Below are 23,932 nucleotides of genomic sequence, written 5' to 3'. Positions count from 1 at the left end.
ATTAACAGGTGTGCATTGTTAAAGGTTGGGTGGGGTGGTAAACAGAAGATAGCCCTATTTGGTAAAATACAGCTCAAATAAGCAAAGAGAAACGACAGTCAATCGTTAGTTTTACGCATGACGGTCAGTTAATCTCGAAAATGTCAAGAACTTTGAAAGTTTCTTCAAGGGCAGTCACAAAAACTATCAAGCACCATGATGAAACTGGCTCTCATGAGGACCGCCACAGGAAAGGAAGACCCAGAGTTACCTCTGCTGCAGAGGATAAGTTCATTAGAGTTACCAGCCTCAGAAAATGCAGCCCAAATAAATGCTTCACAGAGTTAAAGTAACAGACATATTTCAACATCAACTGTTCAGAGGAGACTGGGTGAATCAGGCCTTCATGGTCGAAATGCTGCAAAGAAACCACTACTAAAGGACACCAATAAGAAAAAGAGATTTGCTTGGGCCAAGAAACACGAACAATGGACATTAGACTAGTTGAAATCTGTCCTTTGGTCTGTTGAGTCCAAAATGTTAGACTTTTGTCTCCAACCGCCGTGTCTTTGTGAGACGAAGAGTAGGTGAACGGATGATCTCTGCATGTGTGGTTCCCACCGTGAAGCATGGAGGAGAAGTTGTAATGGTGTGGGGGGCTTTCCTGGTGACACTGTCAGTGATTTATTTAGAATTCAAGGCACACTTAACCAGCATTGCTACCACAGCATTCTGCAGCGATACGCCAACCCATCTGGTTTGCGCTTAGTGGGACTATAATTTGTTTTTCAACAGCACAATGACCCAACACACCTTCAGGCTGTTTAAGGGTTATTTGAAGGAGAGTGATGGAGTGCTGCATCAGATGACCTGGCCTCCACAATCACCTGACCTCAACTCAATTGAGGTGGTTTGGGATGAGTTAGACCGCAGAGTGAAGGAAAAGCAGCCAACAAGTGCTCAGCATACGTGGGAACTGCTCCAAGACTGTTGGAAAAGCATTCCAGGTGAAGCTGGTTGAGATAATGCCAAGAGTGTGCAAAGCTGTCAACAATGAAAAGGGTGAATACTTTGAATACAAAATATATTTAGATTTGCTTAACACTTTTTTAGTTATTACATGATTCCATATGTGTTATTTCATAGTTTCGTAGAAAATAGTAAAAATAAAGAAAAACCCTTGAATGAGTAAGTGTGTCCAAACTTGTGAATGGTACTGTAACAAAATATTTGCACAAAAAAAAACAAAAAAAAACAAATCAACATTATCTTAATTAACACATGAATAGTTGGGAATTGATAAGTAATACACGACAATCACATATCTAAGGTTGTATGTATAAAGTTGTATGATTTGCTGCAATCTCATATGCTTATTTACCAGACTTGCAAACAGCTGCAGTAATGTTATTATTGTACATGGAGAGCCCTTTATCAGAATATGGATCTCCGTTCAAGTTCTTCGCAAGTTATCCAAACAGATTGTGTGACTGGAACTAACCATTTTATACATTCAGTATTCACAAGATTTTCCTAGGCGATATCTTCAGAAATGTATAAAAAACAACAACACTTGAATTGTATTTCAATTTAAAATTGAATTAGTGTGTCAGGGCAAGGCCTCCCAATTGCCTCTGATTCGGTTTCACAAGTCTGGCAGAAGTCGGTAAGAAATCAAATTGTCGATTGGCGTTACATAACCCTTTTTTAACATTAGAAATCAAATGAGCAATACAGAAATATAAGTGAAATATTGCCTCAGACACAATTTATTTATCAAAAGATGGAAAATGTATATCACCTTACCCAACAACAATGAACCTTTATCCCCACACAGCGGCTAAATCTAAATTCTCTTTTGATTAACAGCATTCACCCAGAATCAATTCTCATCTGAATATTAGTAAACATCCACTGTATTAACAGAGCTTTGACTGAATTTCAATATATTCCCCGAGAGTAAAAAAATAAGAAGAAGATATATACATATATACCTGAAAGTAAAGTGGGAGGAAAGTATGGCTTGTTATTAGCTTGGAGCAGATCTATATCAACTACAAAGGGAATCCATTCAACTCAGTTAGTTCATTGAAGAGATGGGAAATACAGCCCGGTTGGAAAGCATATCGACAAAGTCCCTGTGCTGATAATGTGGTCACTGTATTGATTAAAGCGCATGGAGGAAACACAGTGTAATGCAACTGGCATAAAGCACTACAGAGAAACGGTGGTCAATAGAAGCACTTACTCGTCTACGGAAACAAAACAAACAATATAACACAGAAAGAAAAATGAATACAAATCCAATTTCAAGGGATTTACAGTATACCTTCACGATTGCGCTTTCGACACATTCAAATGAAATAATTCATTAAGTTACCTTTCATGTTCAGCTCTGCTCAATAAACACCACAACAGACTTCAGTAGAACCAACCAACACATCAAAATAATAATCTTACTAAATAAGTTTTGTTTGATACCATAGAGAAAATATATTGCTTTCCAAAAGGTGAATGCCGCTGTCCCAGAACTCCAGCGCAGTGGGACAGTACATTCACACCTACATTCATACCTCCGGGGTGTAGTAGGGCATCCAGAAGTCAACGACGACAGTATCAGGACCACCCATTATCATAGTATTTGTCCTTTGGCCCTTCTCCTTAACCCCTCTTCCTGGAAGCTGAGAGTACTCTGAGATGTGGGGACCCTAGGGCCTGCTGGAGCTGCGGCTCTGCTCCATGGTGGTGAAGAAGAGGCAAATTGCGGCGGTGAGCAGTGTGTGCATGGACTCATACAGCAACTTGGGCGAGAAGACGCTCCAGATGAAGAGGTGGTAGCGCAGAGCCGTGACCAGTACCACGTAGGCTGCCGCCGGCACGGAGCGCAGCAGGGCCAAGCAGTAGCAGCCATGGCCGACCGCCACTGAGCTCCTGGAGAGAGAAGGAGATGTAGAGGGGGATATGGGAGAGGGTGAAGAGATACAGTGGGAGAGAAGGGAGATAAATTGACTTGAATCTCATTTGGTTGTCAGAACAATGGAAAAACAGATGCCACGAGCAGTCAAAAACACCCACAAATGTGCACCTGACAAAAATAAATAAATACTGCATGGGACAATCAAAGGATTGGAGGTTCGCATCTCATAGGTCACGTTTTAACACAATGTGCACGGTCAACCTCCACATCTAAAGTACCTGATAGAAAACAAACGCTATTGAACTCTTGGACTTGTAGACAGAGCCTACTGCAATTCTCTTAGCCTTGAGGCACATGCCTTCATCAGCATTTCTTCCTGAGGACTTGTATCTCGGCCGTCTCGATGCTTATGGTTGCCTTAGCCTACCATCGACTCTAACATGAAGGCGACCTTGGTACCTCTGAAAATAATGTGATCTAATTGTCTATTCAGATAGTGCTGGATGGATGCCAGCGCATGTAGAATGTATAGGATATGACCTTCTACGACAGTCTTTCAACTCAAACGAAAGGCAGATATGGTAGGATAATTTCTCATTCAAAACAGTCGGAAATACAGAGAAGTGTGTACAAGCTGCTTGCTTGCACACACGGTCTCCTCACACTCTTTTTTTCAACATTCTTTCTCTTTCACAAAAGCACACACGTGCACAAACCTGCACCCACAAACACGTGTGCACGTATACACAGGCACAAACATACACACATTCACACACTGCATCCAAAAGCTCCTTCGTCTGAATAGAGCCACAGCTCATTCCATATTCAGACTGGGATACTGCAGCCATGTGATCGCAAAGCTCTGGTGGAGGAAGTTCAAGCCTGGGAAGTCATCCCTCCCAAACAAATAAAAGCACGCTAAAGTGCTGCACCGAGGCAGTGGGTGGTAGTTGAAGAAAACCCTTACAGTCCCTCTCCTGAACAATATCACTACAACACTTCTACCTAGTTCACTTCCTGTTTGCTGTGGGTGTGTGCCTGTCTTGAGTGTGGTAATAAAGTGTGAATTGTATCCCTGTCTCCTACTGTTCATTTTCCGTCCTCTTACTGGGACACGGGACAGTTGCACCTACTGTATATCTAAACCGGCACCTCTATTGGAGACCACCACAAGGTGGCGCTCTTTTTCATTGTCTGGATAGATGCAATTGTGCTGGATTAGACCACTACTGACAGGATGCAGTTCATGCCATATGCCATGCCCCAGACCAGGCGCACATGCCGGCGTGAATAGAAGGACTGGGGAGTCCAGCAGATCGAGGCCACGGAGAGGCCCCCCATGCGGATAATGTCCCCCTACTGCAACATTGTCGCCATAAGGGACTGCACCGCTTGTCCTCGAGTACCACAGGATCGACCAACTGTGTCCTGTGTACCAGGTATTGCAGCAGCCTCGAATGGCTTGGGGGGCTTTGCTGGTGGTCCAGTCACCACTCACACGTGTCAAGTGGCAACCGGCCCGCCAGCCAGTTCAGCTGCCACCTGGACTCCAGAATGTCCAGGTCACAAGAGCCCCAGGAGGTTCTCCAGCTAGTGCTCTCACCAGCTCCTTGGCACGTCAGGCACACACATTCACCAGGACTCCAGTACGTCCAGACAGCTACGTAGCACCCTGCACTCCAGCAAATCATGCGGTCCCAAAGTGCCAGTCCGGCAAGCAGCTGCCAGAGCCTGCCACCCAGACTGAAGCCCCGACGGGCATCCATTCACACCCAGGCCGGCGCCGGAACCAACCCAGCCTCAACAGCTCCCATAGCCAGTCCTTGAGCCAGCCAAGAAGTTGCCAGAGCCTCAACCAATCCTATCCAATGCTCTTCAGACGCCAAAACCGATGACAGAGGTGGAGCCAGACCTGCGATTGTCAGTGCTTGAGCCTGCCCCACGATGAATACAGAGGCCCAAGTCTTCCAGCAGCTGGCTGAACTCCACTCCGCACCCCAGTCGGTGCCAACACAAGCAGCACCTGAGCCAGTTGAGCCGTTGTCAGTGCTGCACCCTGACCATGACCAGCAGAGTTCAAAGAAGGGCCCTGTCCTGGATCTGTCGGCCGACTCAGCTCCAGTCATATGTCTGCCATCCACTCCTGCCTGCTGACGCCTCAGTACCAGATTCAGTGCCAGCCCTGGATCCACCGCCTGGACCAGATGTGGACCGGCCTTGGGCTCTGGACCTGGATAACCATCCAGGCCCTGTGGGACTCTTAGCACTCTCTCCCTGTCCCTATCAAGTATGCCTAGCCTGCCTCAGTGGGATGGCCTCCTCCATCAGCCTGGACACCTCCAGCAGCACTCCTGCTGAACTACCCGGCCTCATGGACATTATGAGCGCCTTGTCCCTTACTGACCAGGGGGTGAGGGACTGACTGACACCTCTATCGGAGACCATCCCATGGTGGCACAATTTTTCAGTAGTGCAATCAATTTAGGGTAGGTGTTGAATCAAAAGGTGTGTGTGGGATTGTTTGGGTGTGTGTTCGCATAATCAGTGAAAGTCCCTACACAAGCACCCCTGTAGGTGCCAACATAAATGACTGTACTCAGTAACACACACTGAATGTGTCAAATCTCTTTAGTTCACAAACCATATTGATTTATATCAACTGACATTCACATTTGTAGCATCTACTCTGACAATAACAATGCTAGATGAACAATTAATCAATGGGTTTAGAACCTAAACATTATCTAGTACTAAATACATTTTAGGTGTGAAAGTCAACAACACTATGTTCAGAAATGATTTTGCTTAGTGGGAGCCATGTATAAGGAAAGAAGTGGAGCAAGAATCAATCCCCATGGAACACCGGTAATACCAGTACAGCCATGTATAAGGGAAGAAGTGGACTAAGAATCAGTCCCTGCGGGACATCAGTAAAATGTTGTCTCCAACACTAACAGCTTAACTACATCAGGAAGGTTATTTGTATATACAGTACCGGTCAAAAGTTTGGACACACCTACTCATTCAAGTTTTTTTTTTCATTTGTACTTTCTTCTAAATTGTAGAATAATAGTGAACACATCAAAACGATGAAATAACACATATGGAATCATATCATGTAGTAACCAAAAAAGCGTTAAAAAAAATCTAATGATATGTTATATTTGACATTATTCAAAGTAGCCACCCTTTGCCTTGATGACAGCTTTGCACACTCTTGGAATTCTCTCAACCAGCTTCACCTGGAATACTTTTCCAAAAGTCTTGAAGGAGTTTCTACATATTCTGAGCACTTGTTGGCTGATTTTCCTTCACTCTGCAGTCCAACTCATCCCAAACCATCTAGACTGTGTTGGGGTCAGGTGATTGTGGAGGCCAGGTCATCTGATGCAGCAGTCCATCACTCTCCTTCTTGGACAATTAGCCCTTAAACAGCCTGGAGATGTGTTGGGTCCTTCTCCTGTTGAAAAACAAATGATAATCCCACTAAACGCAAACCAGATGGGATGGCGTATCGCTGCAGAATGCTTTGGAACCAAAAATCTCAGACCAAAGGACAGATTTCCACCGGTCTAATGTCCATGGTTCGCATTCTTGGCCTAAGGAAGTCTCTTATTTTTATTATAGTCCTTTAGTAGTGGTTTCTTTGCAGCAATTCGACCATGAAGCCTTGGGTCTCTTCTGAACAGTTGATGTTTACTGAACTCTGTGAAACATTTATTTGGGATGCAATTTCTGAAACTTCTAACTCTAATAAACTTATTTTCTGTAGCAGAGGTAACTCTGGGTCTTCCTTACCTGTGGGGGTCCTCATAGTGCTTGATGGTTTTTGCGGCTACTTTGAAGAATCTCAAATATAAAATACATTTTTATTTGTGTAACACTTTTTTGGTTACTACAAGATTACATATGTGATATTTCATAGTTTTGATGTCTTCACTATTATTCTACAATGTAGAAAATTGTAAAAATAAAAAAAAAAACCTTGCATGAGTAGGTGTGTCTAAACCTTTGACTGGTACTGCCGATCTGTTTTTACTTCTACACCAGAGGCATATGACAAGTTGCTGTATTGTGTGTGTAGTGTACTCTTCAGAGACAAGTGTTTCTTCATAGGAAATAAACTCCGAGATGAAATATACGCTCCAGGCACACAAGCCTCCAGGCATGTGTTGAGTGCTGCTCATGCTGCCTATGTAGCAGGTAGCATTGACTGCACTGGGAATGTGTGTCCTCAGCTGTGTCTTCTGTCCGCCAAGACTTGTTGGCTGCTTTTTCCTTTACTCTGCGGTCTGACTCATCCCAACTCATCTCAATTGGGTTGAGGTCGGGGATTGTGGAGGCCAGGTCATCTGATGCAGCAGTCCACCACTCTCCTTCTTGATAAAATAGCCCTTACACATTGTTGCGGTGCTCACTGACCCGTGTCTTAAGGCTTCTGTGGGTTTTCCCTATGTAAGACAGATGACAAGAACATTTGAACATGTTAATATCATTGGAGGACATGCAGGTAATTAGGCCCTTGATTTTAAATCTTTGTCCTGTGCGGGGGTGGGTAAATGAGTTGCGTTTGTACATAAAGCTGCATTGAGGACATTGGACACATTTGTAATATCCCTCCGGAACCTTGTCCAATAAAGTTTCCCTTTTCTCTGGTGGGTAATCAGATTTAACCAAATTGTCTTTCACATTTTGGGGGTCCTTTAAAGACCATATGTGGGGTATATTTAAAAATGGGTTTCAATTGTGGGTAAGTATCAATAATGTATGTGTTGCCATCTTCCTGCGTAGTCCTCTCCTGCATTTCTTGCGGGGAAGCAGGGTTGGTCATGATGACGGCCTATTCGATTCCCCAAAAAAGAAGGCGCTCTGGATTGGTCACTGGAGTCAGATGTGAGGGAGTTGGTTGATTGCCACATTAGTGGCCCTCTAGGATTACGGCTGGGCTGGCGTTTACCCTTCCAGCTTGTCCGTGAGGGAGTGCCAATTGGCTGTCTCCGGCCATCCCTCCAGAATTACAGCAGTAACATGCTCCACTTGTCTTTGTCTCTTCCGCAAGTTTATCACAAATGTTTTCCATATTGGTCAGAATGTTCTCTCTTTTGTCCTTATGGGTGATCTTGCTTTCTCGATCAACATTTAACTGTGTCACTTGATCTCTAGTCGTGCTCAATTGTTCTGTCATTTCAGTCGGTCACAAAAAGAGGGATTGTTTGAACCAAGAACTGGTGTTTTCTGTATCGATAATCCATTTCTGTCTTTCATTTGATTATCTTAGATTATCACTTAAGGTGACATCATGATAATATTGTTTTGTCTCATGGACCTGTATATTCTTGAGAGATGTAATAACTGAGTCTGCATTGCAATCTGTCGTTGGGCCAGTTTCATCAAAAAGCGAGTCCTTCATTATGAAGGAATTCATTTTATATCAGAAGAAAGGTAGAATTGTGAAAGGGGAGTCTCAAAAATGAGTGCTGTATGGTAGAGAGTTCATGTACAAAAGCTGAAGAACATACGCACTGTGATGGACATTTAACACATGTGCTGTTCTAATAACCAATTGCTGTGTTCATGCAAGTGACCGATTGAACGAATCTTCACTTATTAGTATCTGCAATTTGGCAGTTCGCCCAGACATCGTTTTGAGAACGAAAGATATCTCAGTTTCAAGGTCTCATGTCACATGTTACAAACCAGTATTGGTCGGTCACATGAATGAAACAAAACGGTAATGATGGAATTAATCATGTTAAATCATGCAAATATAACTTGTCTGTGTATAGCAGACAGCAGAGCCTCTGACAGACATTCATATGGTGCAAGTCGGTTGGAACCTCTCCAGTGCGCTGACAATAAACAATGACTAATTTAAGATGGACTTTGAGTGTCCCTGTGTAAGAATTTCTACAAAAGCACATCCAGGTACTTTCCGCAGGTGCTGGAGTTGTTGGCAAACCCATGGAAAACAGAAAGGAAAACGCTGCACACTGCCGCTCATGCTCCCAGGTGATATTTATTTACAACAACGGTTCAACCCTTAGGTCTTCATCAGGCATCCATTCATATCCCAAGTGGGGGTGGAAGGTCCTATATGTGACCCGTTTCAGGAAACTAGGCGTATGTCGCAGGTCACTACTTCACAGGAGAGGCGTTTCTAAACGTATTTTTTTTTATATATTATTATTATTATTTTTTTGGGGGGCAGAAATGCCTTCTCGAACATGTGAACTTTCACGTGTCTTAATAACAAACTTGTATGCCATCTGTAAACATGAATAAAATATTTAAATTAGCCTAGTTGGTTAAGCCACAGAAAAAGTGAAAAACCTTCCCGCTAGCCATGATTGGCTGAGATAAGGTGTGGGCTGGACATGCCGAGAGATGAGTTTGGATTGGTCTGCCATATAGCTCGCTTCTGTCTATTTGAGCTGGTCAGTAGGTAATCCTGTCTAACGCAGCTTAAAAAAATAATAATAATAACATTAAAACTGTTGAATCTAGAGGGCACTATTTTCATTTTTGGAAAAATAACGTTCCCAAAGTAAACGGGCTATTTTGTCAGGACAAGATGCTAGAATATGCATATAATTGACAGCTTAGGATAGAAAACACTCTAAAGTTTCCAAAACTGTAAAAATATTGTCTGTGAGTATAACAGAACTGATATTGCAGGCGAAAGCCTGAGAAAAATCCAATCAGGAAGCTCTGCGTTCCTATGCGTCCCTATTGAGCAGCGAATGAGATATCAACCAGATTCCTTTTTCTATGACTTTCCTAATGTGTCTAGTGTCACAATACATAGTTTCAGTCTTTTATTTTGAAAAATGAGCCTGAACGTCAACATTGCGTCAGTGGTCAGCTGGAGTCTCTCAGAGTGTTTTGTGCGTAAAAGACAAATGCGGCCATTGTTTCTCTCTTTCCTACTAAGAAGCCACCTGCCCCGGTTGATATATTATCGAATAGATATTTGAAAAACACCTTGAGGATTGATTATAAACAACGTTTGCCATGTTTCTGTCGATATTATGGAGCTAATTTTGAATATTTTTTCGGTGTTGTTGTGACCGCAATTTCCGGTTGAATTCTCAGCCAAACGTGAAGAACTAACGGAGTTATTTCGGCTACAAAAAAGGAACATTTGCTATCTAACTGGGAGTCTTGTGAGTGAAAACATCTGAAGCTCATCAAAGGTAAAATATTTAATTTGATTGCTTTTCTGATTTGTGACCAGGTTGCCTGCTGCTAGCTAGGCATAATGCTATGCTAGGCTATCGATTAACTTACACAAATGCTTGTCTTGCTTTGGCTGTAAAGCATATTTTCAAAATCTGAGATGACAGGGTGATTAACAAAAGGCTAAGCTGTGTTTCAATATATTTCACTTGTGATTTCATGAATATTTTCTAGTAATATTTATGTCCGTTGCGCTATGCTAATTAGTGTCAGTTGATTGCAATGCTCCCGGATCCGGGATGGGTAGTTCCAAGAGGATTTATTAAGACTCCACTATGCAAGTATCCATTTCAATAGAACATCACTGCAACAACTGTTTCAGAGCACTCCTGTCTGTGTGCCAGAGCGCAGAATAACTGATGAATTTATGAAAAGCTAAATTAAATTGTTGCTAGGAGCACAGTTAGTCACCAATACTCTGGATAACATGAAAACAGCCTAACCAGCTCTGCTAGGGTGAGTGAAATGGTCAGAGTTTGGGTGGGGGCTAAAGCTTAAGATGATTCTTATGGCATTGTACACGGTCAATTTGAACCAGTGACTTGACACAACAACAGGCCAAGCAACGGAAACGACACAGGACGTCTTATTTAATGAAAGGAGTTGCAGTCTGCCGTGAAGCATTCATCCATGTATAAGGGTAAGAGTCTAGCTACAGTTTCAGATACTATACGTTTCTAATTTTGTCAGAAAGTTGTTTTCATTGCAAATCAAAGCATAGTGTTCGCGAGCTAGCTGACATTAGATGTCTGGCTCGCTAGCTAACATTACGTTTATGATCTGTGTGTAGTAATGTTATCTCAGAATGCCATTTCACATGGCTAGTTATGGCCTAATGTTTGCTAGCTAACTATCTACCTTTGAACCTATTTGGTTAACTTTAGCTAGCTATGACAATCGGTTTGTATTGCTAGTACTCTATGGATTAGGATTAAGATGTAGATTCGTTGTTTAGCTAGCATGTCTAAACAAAAGACTCCACTACGCCGGATGATTACATGACCCATCAAGTTGGCCAGGTGTGTCTGACGGTGATTACAGCTATCTATTGTATAATAATGCCAAAATATTTGTTTCTGGAAATTGTCTTTCAGCATCAGTAGAACACGCCTGATTCTCTTCCACCAGTCATTCAAGGAGAATGGTCTAATGTCTCAAAAAGAGAGCTGGCCCAAGCAAGCACAGCTTACACTGAAGCATGAGGACTTGCAGCGAGTGGTGAAACGTCATTAACAACTACACAGATGATAATGCAATAGTGTTATAAGGACGCCCCCCAGGACACAAACACTTTGGTGGAAAGCTGCTGCCATCCCATGTGACAAAAGCAGCAGTGTGGCGTCTCTACAAGGAATGGAACACTTGGTATGTAAAGCATAAACAACACGTTTTCATTATTTAACTGACCAACATGACTGGCACTACTTTGATTGATCTCACATTACTTCTGTATTTTCCAGAGGTACGTGTAGTCGGGCTGTGTGTTATAATTTTAACTTCCAGTTTCCAAGATTATGTTTCTGTATGCAGTGCTGCTGCTCTGCACATTTGTAGGTAAGTGAAACTTACCTGATAACGATGTATTACAAAATGATATCACGTTTTACATTACATTTTCTTGACACAATGATATCACGTTTTACATGATATCACGTTTTACATTACATTTTCTTTTCATTAACTTATCTTAATGTTCTTTTGTTGTTTGCAGGTGCACTATCATTCTGACCCTATGCAGCCAGGTCCCATCTACTTTTTAACTCCTCGCAAGTGTGGCTTGTTTGGTGTCTGCTGTGAAGGAATACCACAACAAGTCAACTACTTGATTGATGTAGGCATGTCATCCAGCAAAGGCAGCAGCGCAGACATCAACTACATGCACCATTTCTTCACCAACCACGGAGTTGTGGAAACACGTGTTCACCTGAATTGTGATAACTGCAGTGGCCAAAACAAGAACACGTTTGTGCTCTGGTATTGTGCCTGGCGGAACATACACATACTCCACCACAGTCTGGACCTTCACTTCCTGATCAGAGGCCACACCAAGTTTGCCCCCGGCTGGTGCTTCGCCCTCATCAAGCAGCACTTCAGAAAGACCGGAGTGAACACTTTGTCTGAGATTTATTGGTGTTGTGAAGGACAGCACTGTGACAGGGGTCAACATCCCACAGCTGGTTGGACTGGAGGATGGTACGGTGCTGGTGGAAAGCTATGGCTGGCATCAACACCTGACTCCGTACTTCAGGCCGCTGCCACAGTTCAAGCAGTACCAGCACTTCAGGTGAATATAATTTTCAGTGCATTGTATGAGGTTGTTGTTCTTATCTAAACTTGGGAGATGAATTGATGTTGTGCAAGGTTGTAATGTCTTAATTATTTTTGTTATTTCCTGTTTTACAGCTTCAATGCTCTGGAGCCTGGTGTTGTTGTCGCCAAGGAGCGTTCTCAGTGGGGACCAGGTTTTAGCTGCTGCGCAACGCTGATCCTTCCTCCCCATAGATGGTCTGCCTGTACAAGCACCACCTGGACTGGACAGAGCTAGACAAATGTATATTTTTGAGAAGATGAGGGAGTTTAGCGACGAAGAGGCTATGGGCATCACATGCCCTGCACCAAAGTCAAGGGCAGGACAGAAACAGGCTCTCCGAATGTAGATTCCCTTCTTCATGTGTGGTTCGGACGGACCAGTCATCAGTACTATCTGAAGTACCTCTATTCACATGACTCTCTCCTACCACACATACATTGCTGCTATATTATTTATTCATCCTGCTGCTTAGCCACTTTACCCCTGACTGTATGCATACAACTACCTCATCCACCACGATCCACCACGTTATTGATATTGTTTGTGTACATAATGTATTTTTTCTTTATATTGACACTATCTATTTGAGATACTACTACTATACAAGTAACCATTTGGCTGTACCGTTTACACCTTCTGTAGAGACCCGTCCACTTGGCAAGATGTGGCTGGGGGTTATAGCATTTCTTTCACATGACCCATCAATTTAGACAAGTGTGTCTGGGTAAGCGTCATCTAATATTTATTAAATATTTTCTGTTTACCTGGAATGTTTTGTTATTGTAGACGACTACCACTTTTAGTCTTAATCTTTACTACACTACTCACTGTTTAGTACATGACCTCACATGTGAATCCCTAAAGAGATGGGTGGGGCTGTGAACAATGCTGAATGTAGACAAAGGAGAGCTCTCCAGTAGGTCCCAAAACATTCAAAGGCCATTTTCTTTTCTCAAAAGAGAGTTTACAAGTTTGTCAACTCTCAAACCAGAATTACTTCCCCATTGTTCCTCAAATGCGGCAGGTAGCCTAGTGGTTAGAGCGTTGGGCCAGTAACCGAATCCCCTGTTCCTAGGCCGTCATTGTAAATAAGAATTTGTCCTTAACTGACTTGCCTAGTTAAATAAAGGTCAAATAAAAAAATGCAGTGTATGATATATCATTTTGTAGCTCTGAGTCTCTACTTCTATCCAATGTAAAACACACAATTTCAAATGTTGCTACATAAGACATATAGACATATATAGGGGCAGTACTCAGTGACATCACTTCCTGAAATGCAGAACAGGCCACATTACTCAGACATGGGGTCAGACTTATCAGATATATAATTAATCAAGGAATTCAGATTTTTCCACCTACGGTAATTTTAAGCCTGACATCTACATGTTTTAACAGAATGCACAGGTGTCATGAAGAAAACGATGCATGATTACATAACAGAACTGCATAACCAGTAGAAATACAATGTTCAAAAAAATAAAGGGAACACTTAAACAACACAATGTAACTCCAAGTCAATCACACTTCTGTGAAATCAAACTGTCCACTTAGGAAGCAACACTGATTGACAATAAATTTCACATGCTGTTGTGCAAATGGAATAGACAACAGGTGACAATTATAGGCAATTAGCAAGACACCCCCAATAAAGGAGTGGTTCTGCATTTGGTGAACACAGACCACTTCTCAGTTCCTATGCTTCCTGGCTGATGTTTTGGTCACTTTTGAATGCTGGCGGTGCTTTCACTCTAGTGTTAGCATGAGACGGAGTCTACAACCCACACAAGTGGCTCAGGTAGTGCAGCTCATCCAGGATGGCACATCAATGCGAGCTGTGGCAAGAAGGTTTGCTGTATCTGTCAGCGTAGTGTCCAGAGCATGGAGGCGATAACAGGAGACAGGCCAGTACATCAGGAGACGTGGAGGAGGCCGTAGGAGGGCAACAACCCAGCAGCAGGACCGCTACCTCCGCCTTTCTGCAAGGAGGAGCACTGCCAGAGCCCTGCAAAATGACCTCCAGCAGGCCACAAATGTGCATGTGTCTGCTCAAACGGTCAGAAACAGACTCCATGAGGGTGGTATGAGGGCCCGACGTCCACAGGTGGGGGTTGTGCTTACAGCCCAACACCGTGCAGGACGTTTGGCATTTGCCAGAGAACACCAAAATTGGCAAATTCGCCACTGGCGTCCTGTGTTCTTCACAGATGAAAGCAGGTTCTCACTCAGTACATGTGACAGACGTGACAGAGTCTGGAGACGCCGTGGAGAACGTTCTGCTGCCTGCAACATCCTCCAGCATGACCGGTTTGGCGGTGGGTTAGTCATGGTGTGGGGTGGCATTTCTTTGGGGGGCCACACAGCCCTCCATGTGCTCTCCAGAGGTCGCCTGACTGCCATTAGGTACCGAGATGAGATCTTCAGACCCCTTGTGAGACCATATGCTGGTGCGGTTGGCCCTGGGTTCCTCTTAATGCAAGAGAATGCTAGACCTCATGTGGCTGGAGTGTGTCAGCAGTTCCTGCAAGAGGAAGGCATTGATGCTATGCACTGGCCCGCCCGTTCCCCAGACCTGAATCCAATTGAGCTATACAGGAAGATGCTTTAGTCCAGGTCTGGGAGGAGATCCCTCAGGAGACCATCTGTCACCTCATCAGGAGCATGCCCAGGTGTTGTAGGGAGGTCATACAGGCACGTGGAGGCCACACACACTACTGAGCCTAATTTTGACTTGTTTTAAGGACATTACATCAAAGTTGGATCAGCCTGTAGTGTGGTTTTACACTTTAATTTTGAGTGTGACTTCAAATCCAGACCTCCATGGGTTGATAAATTTGATTTCCATTGATCATTTTTGTGTGATTTTGTTGTCAACACATTCAACTATGTAAAAGAAAAAAGTATTTAATAAGAATGTTTCATTCTTGCAGATCTAGGATGTGTTATTTTAGTGTTCCCTTAACTTTTTTGAGCAGTGTACATTTGTCTTCTCTTTGCTGTGGTGGTCACATCTCTCATCTCTATACATCCCCATTCCTATGCCGCAGTAGACACCTGCCTTGCATCTGGCAATTCAGGTGTCTGTTAACACTAGAAATTAATGGCATTTCAGCCTATAAGTACCCGCTAGAAAAAGTTGCCAGGCATCCCCTTTAGCATACGCGTCAGATGCATACCAACCTGCAAGATACGCAAACATAAGCACCAAGGCTTGATAAATAGTGCATCAACAATTGTAAAAGGATTAATTGCAATTATTAGTGGAAATATATCCATCTAAAAATACAACTAAAATAGTTAAGATATACAAAACATATCCTTGAGTCTAACTCCACAAAGTCCTAGTGAAAAATGTAAGCCTATAGCCTATTTTGATTTTCCTTATCATAAAAACACTACAGTGTAATCCATTTGATCAAGTTCATTTGTAGATTCAAACAGTGACGACATTCATTCAGTGAGGAGAGTGACACATGGGTACCAATGCCCTTTGGCACATTTGTCTTACTTAAAACAATTCTGACAACTGAGCAATGTCAAATATAAATATTTAGGAAAAATCAGGGAAAGAGGAGGGCATTGCACTTTTTGGGCCTTTTTTTTTGTTTGTTTACAAAATCAGAATGTCGGTGGCTGTTGGCCTAAGACAGTTCTAGAGTTAATGTCATGTCCTCGGCAAAGGTTTCTACCTGAAGCTACCTGAAGAGGTAGTAAGTAATTGAAGGGCATCCGCTCTTTGGAAACGAGATCAGGCATTAGTAATGCGCTTCCAAGCCTGTCCCATATCCTCTCCCTCTCACTTTACTTCCCGTCCTCCTTTTGGGCTGTCTTTAGTATTCATCTGGTGCGCTACCTCTATCCTGACCCTATCCTCCAGGGAGCAGGATTAAAGAGGGATGACTGCTTGTAAAGGAGTGTGGGATACAGGATGTGCGTTAAGGGATACCACCTCTAGATCTCTGGAGCTAAAGAAGTTGAATTTACTGATCTTTAGAGAGCTGGCCCCTTTTGACACTCAGAAACACAGCCCTGGCAATGTGTTTGCACCATCTATTTTCCAATTGGGTGCAGTCTGCACAGATTTGACAAGGACATACAGTGCCTTCAGAAAGTATTCACACCCCTTGACTTTTTTCACATTTTGTTGTGCTACAGCCTGAATTTAAAATGGATGAAATATTTTTTCTTTATCACTGGCCTACGCACAATACCCCATAATATCAAAGTGGAATTGTGTTTTCCATTTTTTTTTAAAGTAATTAATAAAACATTTAAAGCTGAAATGTGTTGTGTCAATCAGTATTCATCAAGTCTAATTAAGTTCAGGATTAAAAACTTGCTGAACACAGTGGTGGCTGCATCATGTTATGGGTATGCTTGTAATTGTTAAAAGGACTGGGGAGTTTTTCAGGAGAATAAAACATTTAATGGATCTAAGCACAGACAAAATTGTGCTTAGATCCAAAGGAATTCAGTCTGATTCAGTCTGCTTTCCACCAGAAACTAGGAGATTAATTCCCTTTTCAGCAGGACAATAACCTAGAACACAAGGTCAACTCTACTTGAAAATCTATGGCAAGACCTGAAAATGGTTGTCTAGCATTGATTTGACAATCAATTTGGCAGAGCTTGAAGAATTTAGAAAATAATAATGGGAAAATGTTACATAATCCAGTTGTGGAAAGCTCTGAGAGACTTACCCAGAAAGACTCACAGCTGTAATCGCTGTCAAAGGTGCTTCTACAAAGTATTGACTCAGGGGTGTGAATAATTATGTAAATGAAATATTTCTCGATTTCACTTTCAATAAATTTGCAAACATTTCTAAAAACCTGTTTTCACTTTGTCATTATGGGGTATTGTGTGTAGATGGGTGAGAAGAAAATCAAATAAACCCATTCTGCATTCAGGCTGTCACCCAACAAAATGTCTAATAAGTCAAGGGGTATGAATACTTCCTGTATGTGTGTGTCCTCTTTTCCCTCTCCAAGACGACGTCTCCTGGAGCGAGGATCAACTCAGCAGCCATCGTTTTCATCAATTATTGAAAGGCTGGTGTGCGTTGAGAGAAGGAGGCCCCCATGTTGGACTGGGCTTTACGCTCTGTATGAAGCTAGTTATCACTCAGCCTAATTGTAATTAGATGCCAGTAACAAAGAGGCTTACAGGAGCTTAATGATAAAAGGCCCCTTTAAAAGGGAAGAAAAAAACCCGTCCACCCAACAAACAGCTCTCTGATTTCCTCTGCGTGCCCAGATTCCTTCTTTCCATTCCATAACTTTGCTTACAGCTCTTTAACACATAATCTGTGATGCATAGCGTAATGTACATACATTCAAGACGTGGGGTAGCACACCTCGCTCATTTATTAATCATCTCTTTCTTTTAAGTTATGCTCTTTGAATTGTGCTCTAGGTGACTAACCTGTTGTATGAATTCATGAGAAAACCAATTAGAGGCGCAAGGCATTAAAACGATGTACAAAATGTTCGAAACGATCTCTCGCTTCTTTTGCAAATAACATCCAGGGGTAGCTTGCTGCACTGCTGTTTTAATTCCTTAATAAATTGGCACGTGGCCAAGGCGTCGTCGTCTTCATCATCATCATCGCATTATGATCCTGACCCAATAATTACACACTGCAGTTTCATGCTAGATGGGAGGAATATACAGAGTCCTTTGTCTCTGTTGAAATGTTGGGTTTCTTCCCCCTTTCGGCTTTATGTATCATGGTATGGTCGTGCTCAATTCAATTTCTGCGAATTAATTGAAATTCCATAACTGGACTGTTTCGCCAGCCTCTTGTTTTAGGCAGAGTCAATGTTTTGAGTATATGGGCATCCTAAATAATCAATTTCAAGTATTTTAATTTTATACTGGAATAATAACTCATTTGAAAAATCTTGCTAAATCTTTTACTTTATCATTGGTCTGCTACAGTAAGATAAACACAAAATTGCCAAGATAAACATATGGTTAGCTGGTTCCTGGGCTGTTGTGAATCAGTTGGAATGAATTAACTTCTGAATGAATCATCACTAATGACATTCACTGGCGTGAGTGTACAGTAACTGACCTGTTTTCGGAGCTGAGGTAGCAGATGAGGTGGGAAGCCCAGAGCAGGGGCCCGGCGTATGTGCTGAGGGCGGTGAGGAAGACAGCCGGGGCTTCTACGTAGCTCTCCAGTCCCACAAAGCCAACCGAGATGTCCACAGTGGCTATGCTGTTGGAGTTCCCCTACAGACAGACAAACAGCCAAACAGAAGACGTAGGTTTTATTAAGCTTCATTTTCACAACTAACCTTAACTTACTTAGCTAACTTATTACGAAGTAGACAAAGTAGCTAAGTAACATCGCTAAAGGAACTTAGTTAGACAAAGTACACAAGTTAGCTAATGTAGCTGACCGAAAATGAACATACAGTGGGAGAACAAGTATTCGATACACTGCCGATTTTCCTACTTACAAAGCATGTAGAGGTCTGTGTATCAAATACTTGTTCTCCCCATTGTATATATATATGAAGATTGCACAATACACTTAATGTTAACTTTTGAAAGAAGTCAGAAGCTGATATGAATAAAATGTGTCAGTCTCCTGCATGCTCCTCCACTTCCCAGGTAGCTAGCTATTCAAAGCTCGCTGTCTGTCAACTCTCTGGCCTTGTAAAGGTTGTAGTGACTGGGTGAAATCTCCCTTTCCCTCCACCTCATCTCTCCTCCTCCCCACTCTCTTTGGCTCAGTCTCATTCCCCTTTCCATTTCCTGACGAGGGCTCAGGAGTGACACAGATGTGATGGAAGAGCTCTCGGCGACTGCAGCGGGAGCTGAATTAATTCACTGGCTGATGAAGGCCACTAGCTCCCCTCTCTCTCGCCTGGGTGTGTATGTGTGTGTGTGTGTGTGTGAAAGGACCTGTGTGTGCCAGGGCAACGCCACCCTACAACGGACAAACCCAACACCATATGAGTGGATCATGTACAGTGCCTTCGAGAGTAATCACAACCGTTTACTTTTGTTTTATGGCAAGTTCAGGAGTAAGTAAGTTGCATGGACTCACTTTGCAAAAGAAATGCATGGTTTTTGAATGACTACTTCATCTCTGTAGCCCGCACATACGATTATCTGTAAGGTCCCTCAGTCGAGCAGTGAATTTCAAACAAAGATTCAACCGAAAAGACCAGGGAGGCTTTCCGATGCATCGCAAAGCTGCGCACCTATTGGTAAATGGGTAAAAACGTAAAAAGAAGACATCGAATATCCCTTTGAGCATGATGAAGTTATTAGTTACACTTTGGATAGTGTATCAATACACCCAGTCACTACAAAGATACAGGTGTCCTTCCTAACTCAGTTGCTGGAGAGGAAGGAAATCACTCGGGGATTCCACCACGAGGCCAATGGTGATTTTAAAAAAGTTACAGTTTAATGGCTGTGATCGGAGAAAACTGAGGCTGGATCAACAACATTGTAGTTACTCGACAACACTAACCTAAATGACAGAGTGAAAAGAAGGAAACCTGTACAGAATACAAATATTTCAAAACATGCATCTTGTTTTGCAACAAGGCACTAAAGTAATACTGCAAAAAATGTGGCAAAGAAATTAACTTTACATCCTGAATACAAAGTGTTATGTTTGGGGCAAATCCAACACAACACATTAATGAGTACCACTCTCCATTTTCAAGTATAGTGGTGGCTGCATCATGTTATGGGTATGCATGTAACCGTTAAGAACTGGGGTAGTTTTCTGGATAAAAAAAGAAACAGAATAGAGCTAAGCACAGGCAACATCCTAGAAGTAAACCTGATTCAGGTTCAGGCCAAATATACACTGGAGTTGCTTACCAAGACGACATTGAATGTTTCTGAGTGGCCTAGTTACAGTTTTGAACTAAAATCGTCTTGAAAATCACCGTCTAGCAATGATCAAAAAATATTGTACCATCCAGGTGTGCAAAGCTTTTAAGAGACTTACCCAGAAAGACTCACAGCTGTAATCGCTGTCAAATGTGATTCTAACATGTATTGGCTCAGGGGGTTGAATACTTATGTAACCAAGACATATTAGTGTTTTATTTTAATATATATTTTTCTGACATACAGTATGTTAGAATTTTTCTTCCACTTTTACATTAGAGTATTTGGTGTAGATTGTTGACAAAACTATGCCAATAAATCAATTTTAATCCCACCTTGTAACACAAAAAAAACAAATGTAAAAAGTTAAGGGTTGTGATTACTTTCTGAAAGCAATGTATGTTCAAAAGTTCCACACAGCTGACAATTTAAATTTATTTTGTTATTTAACCCTTATTTTATCAGGTAAGTCATCTGAGAAAACATTCTCATTTACAGCAACGACCTGGGGAATAGTTACAGGGGAAAGGAGGGGGGATGAATGAGCCAATTGTAAGCTGGGGATGATTAGGTGGCCGTGATGGTATGAGGGCCAGATTGGGAATTTAGCCAGGACACCAGGGTTAACACCCCTACTCTTACCATAAGTGCCATGGGCTCTTTAGTTACCACAGAGAGTCAGGACACCCGTTTAACATCCCATCTGAAAGACAGCATCCTACATGAGGCAATGTCCCCAACTACTGCCCTTGGGTATTTTTTAGACCAGATGAAAGGGTGCCTCCTACTGGCCCTCCAACACCACTTCCAGCAGCATCTGGTCTCCCATCCAGGGACCAACCAGGATCAACCCCGTTTAGCTTCAGAAGCAATTCAGCAGTGGGATGCAGGGTGGTACGCTGCTGACCATGGACTGGCTACAATCGGAGTCTCAGGACATTGGGCTGTTCAACTTGGCCTACAGTAGGACTGGGTTATAGTTTTATTGAGACAAGACAAAAATGTGTCAACATCTTATTTTTCCTTACGAAAACAAGTAACGATAACAAGATGCCATGAAAAAAACGATAACTGTAACAAATACGTTTTCATTTTAGTTGATGAAAATGTGACAAGACGTCCACGTGAGACGAATGGACATTCAATTTGACATGAAACTGTTTAATCATCAGCGGGCATGCCTTTGCGACATTTTTAATGCGATCCTCTCATTTCAGCAGCGTGGTTTGATTGACCTGATCTTTTGAACGGATGCCAGGACACTTCAATTGTAACTAACCAAAACTAGAAACAATAATGTTTACCTCTCCCTTACTTTCATGTAGGCTATTTTTGCTTTGATCACATCAGATACCTTTGAGGCGTGGATCAGAAAACCAGTCAGTATTAGATGTGACCACCATTTGCCTCATGCAGCTTCGACACATCTTCTTCACATGGAGTTGATCAGGCTGTTGATTGTGGCCTGTGGAATGTTGTCCCACTCCTCTTCAATGGCTGTAAGAATTTGCTGGATATTGGCGGGACCTAAAACTCTGTCATACATGTCGACCCAGAGCATCCCAACCATGTTCAATGGTTGACATAATCTGGTGAGTATGCAGGTCATGGAAGAACTAGGACATTTTCAGCTTCCAGGATTTGTGTACAGATCCTTGCGACATGGCGCATGGCATTATCATGCTGAAACATGAGGTGATGTCAGTGGATGAATGGCATGACAATGGGCCTCAGGATCACATAACGGTATCTCTGCGCATTCAAATTGCCATAGATAAAGTGCAATTGTGTTCGTTCTCCATAGCTTATGCCTGCCTATACCAGCAAACCCCTCGCCCACATCATGGCATACACAATGTCTGACATCTGCCCGGTACAGTTGAAACTGGCATTCATTCATGAAGAGCAAACTTCTCCAAAGTGCCAGTGGCCATCGAAGGAGAGCATTTACCCACTGAAGTTGGTTACGATGCCAAACAGCAGTCAGGTCAAGACTCTGGTGAGGACTACGAGCATGCAGATGAGCTTCCCTGAAACGGTTTCTGACAATTTGTGCAGAAATTCCTCGGTTGTGCAAAATCAGTTTCATCAACTGTCCGGGTGGGCTGGTCTCAGACGATCACGTAGGTGAAGAAGCCGGATGTGGAGGTCTTTGGTTGGCATGGGTACACGTGGGCTGCGGTTGTGAGGCCGGTTACTTACAAATTCTCTAAAATGACGGAGGCGGCTTATGGTAGAGAAATTAACATTACATTCTCAGTCAACAGCTCTGGTGGACATTTCTGCAGTCAGCATGACAATTGCATGCTGCTTCAAAACTTCAGACATCTGTGTTATTGAGTTGTGTGACAAAACTGCACATTTTAGAATGGCCTTTCATTGTCTTCAGCAAAAGGTGCACTTGTAAAAGGATCATGCTGTTAAATCAGCTTCTTTATAAGCCATACCTGTCAGGTGGATGGATTATCTTGGCAAAGGAGAAATGCTCCCTAACAGGGATATAAATAAATTTGTGAACAGCATTTTAGAGACATAAGCTTTTTGTGCGTATGGAACATTTCTTGTATCTTTTATTTCAGTAGAAAGCCAATATGAGGGTTTGCGCTCAGGCTAGAATGAAAGGCGGCCGATGCGTGGGTGAGAAAATATCTGTAGAGTTCAAAAAGTACTCGCACTCAAAACCATGAAAAGGAATAACATTTCATTTCAGCTCATAAAACATGGGACCAACACTTTACATGTTTGTTCAGTGTATTTACTTGTTCAGTAATTCAATTAGGAAATTCAAACATTATAGATTATAAAATGAATTAACCAATATAATTTTTCTGAATAAACATACACGCCGCTCTCATGAGTGCTGTTGGGTCTTGGAGAGGAGGATGAGGAGGGCCGGCACTCTCACTAGAGGAACTGTCACTATTCTCAAAAAGAGGAAGGAGGACGAGGAGCAAGGCCACTGTCATTACCGGGCCCGGGCAGCAAGTCAGTTGGCTAGCTTCCACATGCGATGGTGTTTCGTCTGTTGAGGAAGAGGTGTTAGGTTTGCTGATGTGAACTTCGGTAATTTTGCACGATCTTGATCAGATCAAGCTTTTTTGCTGCGTTTTTTGTGCAACACTTGGCCTTGCTTTTTGTTGACCAACTCGCGCTCCCTCTGACCTGATTCACATAACTTTTTAAAACTTCATAACCAGTTAGGATGCTGAGGTAGGTTGCCACCGGCGCCCACTGAGAAATAGGCTAATTAGATAATGACAAGTATATTGTCTGTTTGACTCACCTACTACCCATGTAGTAGGTCATTTGACATAGGTGCGAGATGACGGGCGCATGGGGCTGCAGGGGCCTATTCGCACTGTTCCAACCGTCTGTCTGCCTGCCCCTCTACTCTCTCCCTCACTGCCTCGCCTGCTCATTCTATTTGCTATAAAAGATGTGAGTGTTTGTTCAGTCTTTGGTCTATTGCGTGTAGAATAGCCTACTCATAGATAGCCCTACTTTAGTGAACTTGAGACATTGCGAGAGGCAGCTTTTATTACCGATGCACGGTTCTGAATGTCTGCCTGGTATGCCTGGGTGTGCACCTACACACTCTCTCCCTCACTAGAGCGCTCTTTCTTTGC

General features: G+C 42.7%; 1 protein-coding gene across 1 annotated transcript in view; it reads right to left on the bottom strand.

The window, feature by feature from the left end:
- Nucleotides 1-1,719: 1,719 nt before the first annotated feature.
- LOC118363612 (GPI ethanolamine phosphate transferase 2-like) overlaps nucleotides 1,720-23,932 on the bottom strand; it is a 134,943-nt gene continuing 112,730 nt past the window's right edge. The window contains exons 13-14 of the mRNA XM_035744668.2: nucleotides 18,520-18,680; nucleotides 1,720-2,910 (exon numbers count right to left, since the gene is read on the bottom strand). Of these exons, the coding sequence (XP_035600561.1) occupies nucleotides 2,688-2,910; nucleotides 18,520-18,680 (384 nt within the window). The 3' untranslated portion in view covers nucleotides 1,720-2,687. The remainder of the gene's footprint in view (nucleotides 2,911-18,519; nucleotides 18,681-23,932) is intronic.

Source organism: Oncorhynchus keta, chromosome 30 (genome assembly GCF_023373465.1).
Source record: "Oncorhynchus keta strain PuntledgeMale-10-30-2019 chromosome 30, Oket_V2, whole genome shotgun sequence".
Lineage (NCBI taxonomy): Eukaryota > Metazoa > Chordata > Actinopteri > Salmoniformes > Salmonidae > Oncorhynchus > Oncorhynchus keta.
This window is presented reverse-complemented; position numbering and strand designations above follow the sequence as displayed.